Consider the following 2,500-nt stretch of genomic DNA (forward strand, 5'->3'; position numbering starts at 1 on the left):
ATAATTATTGTAATGCGGTTCCACACGTAATTCTCTACATTTACTAATCTATAGATCGAGTTCCTCCACTTGCCATTTCCAAAGAAAGAAAATTATTGCATAATTAATTTCATCAATATAGTACTGATTATACCCATATTAACCGAAAGCTATCATAATATAAATAGAATCAATGTTCGTGAATTTAGCAATAATAGTAGTAAAGAGAACTGCCTTCTCCTCTTCCACAGCTTTCTGAATGTTCAATTGTTCATGAAGGTCGATGTTCCTAATATGCCGCCTCCATTATCTTCTGTCTTGTATAACATTAAGATATGAGACAGTATTAAGATATGAAATATGAAGTAATTAGAAGTACATCAAGGAAGGGAGGAAGGAAGGAAGGAAGGAAAGGAGGGAAGGAGGGAGGGAGGGAGGGAGGGAGGGAGGGAGGGAGGGAGGGAGGGAGGGAGGGAGATGGGGAGGAGGGAGGGAGGGATGGATGGAGGGGGGGAGGCAGGGAGGGAGGGAAGAAGGGAGGGAACAGGGAGGCAGGGAGGGAGGAGGGAGGGAGGGAGGGAGGAAAAGGAAGGAAGGGAGGGAGAGAGGGAGGGAGGAAGGAAAGAAGGAAGGGAGGAAGGGAGGAAGAAAGGAAGGAAGGAAGGAAGGAAGGAAGGAAAGGAAGGAAGGAAGGGAGGGAGGGAGGGAGGAAGGAAGGAAAGAAGGGAGGGAGGAAGGGAGGAAGAAAGGAAGAAAAAAAGGTAGATAGAAAGAAAGAGAAAGAAAGAAAGAAAGAGAAAGAAAAAGAAAGAAATCAAGAGAAAAGAGAAGAGAAGAAAAAGAACAAGAAAGAAAAAGAAGAAAAAAACAAAGAGAGAAAGAAAAGAAAAGAACAGAATTCTCCACATGGCAAGGCTACCTGATCAAGGAACTTCTTGGTGTCTCAGACTGATGAACCCATGAACAAGACAATACTTACTAGTGAGACCTGGATAATTATAAACCCACGTTACCCGCAGATAGAAGCAAGAATAACTCACACGCCATAAAGAATAAAATCAGTTTATTAACAGGAACTGTACAATCCATTTATGCAAAAGTGGAATGAAATGGGAAAGTCAATGAAGCAAGTGCAATTCACATACATTTGCTTTTCCATTAACCAAAAAGGACTTGTCTAAAAACTCCAATGTCTATTTTTTAAACAATTTCTTCTATAGTAAAAAAAAAAAAAAAAAGAATTTAATTTAATATAGTAAACTTGTACAAATCAGTTAACATTAACAATGCTGACATTATTTAACAAAAGAGTGTAAATTCTTAGCACCAAATGATGTAAAGATGTTTAGTCCAAATATATATATATACATTTACATCCCCGCACCCATGAGCAAACCTTGGACCCAAAGTCTACAAAAATATTATGTGCTTTACTTAACAATTGTTAGGAAATCACAAAAAGAATGGAATGAGCCAAAGAGGACTTTGTTGGAGTTACAGCCTTCATAAATTAGCATTTCTATTTTGTGCAATATGAATTCATTTGGTTAGCAAAACTGATGCTGTGTGGAAGGCACTGCAGGGGATGCACAACAGCATCAATCAAGGAACAGATCCTTAAATTGAGGGTGTAAGTGAATGCAAGGACCACTATTATGCTCTCTGACACTTGGCTTTTAACTCGAGTGTTTAAATTCTCTTCTAAAAATACGTCAGGTCTGCTTAATTTACCTACTATCAAGATTACAATTATTTTGGCTCCTAATATGTTTGAACTTTGGAAGTATAATGCACATATTCATGTACACCATTTCTGTGCATAAAATGGATAATTTGCCAAATACATACAATAGTTTATGCACATACTCTCACTCACCATCAAAATGCAACTTTCTTTTTTTTTTCTCTCTCTCTCTTCCTCACTCTTACCATCCCACTGATTCACCCTCTTTCAAATAACTTCCACACCTAGTATCTGCATATTCATACGCATATAGATGGCATAAAAACAAATTTCACACACAAAATTGCATCGCCTGTTTCCTAACAACTTTCTTAAAGTTGGACTACAACATTGGTTTTTGAAATGGATGTCACGGATGATTTTTAAGATGCAATTTAGAAAGAAACACAGTTTAACTGATAGATGCAACAGCCTTCTTCGCTGCCTCATCCAAGTCACTTGTAGATTCGATGTTGCATCCTGATTCTGCAAGAATGCGTTTGGCCTCATCTACATTTGTTCCTGAAAAAAAAAATATATATATATATATATTTTCTTAAATCTCTCCCAATACATTATATCACAAAAAGAATTATGGTAGACGGTCATCTACATTTGTTCCTGAAAAAGAAATATATATATTTATATATTTCCTTAAATCTCTCCCAATACAATACATTATATCACAAAAAGAATTATGGTTGACGGTATTCTACACTGAATAACAGAATCAAGTGCAAATATCACAGAGGACAATATCACAGAAAGAGGGAGGGAGGTAAGAAGAGAGGGAGAGAG

At 37.1% G+C, this 2,500-nt stretch overlaps 1 protein-coding gene across 1 annotated transcript in view; it reads right to left on the reverse strand.

Moving 5' to 3' along the window:
* Positions 1 to 1,027: 1,027 nt before the first annotated feature.
* The window catches only part of ScsbetaG (Succinyl-coenzyme A synthetase beta subunit, GDP-forming), an 8,689-nt gene continuing 7,216 nt past the window's right edge, over positions 1,028 to 2,500 (reverse strand). The window contains exon 10 of the mRNA XM_027379497.2: positions 1,028 to 2,224. Within this exon, the coding sequence (XP_027235298.1) occupies positions 2,115 to 2,224 (110 nt within the window). The 3' untranslated portion in view covers positions 1,028 to 2,114. The remainder of the gene's footprint in view (positions 2,225 to 2,500) is intronic.

This window comes from Penaeus vannamei, chromosome 38 (assembly GCF_042767895.1).
Source record: "Penaeus vannamei isolate JL-2024 chromosome 38, ASM4276789v1, whole genome shotgun sequence".
NCBI lineage: Eukaryota > Metazoa > Arthropoda > Malacostraca > Decapoda > Penaeidae > Penaeus > Penaeus vannamei.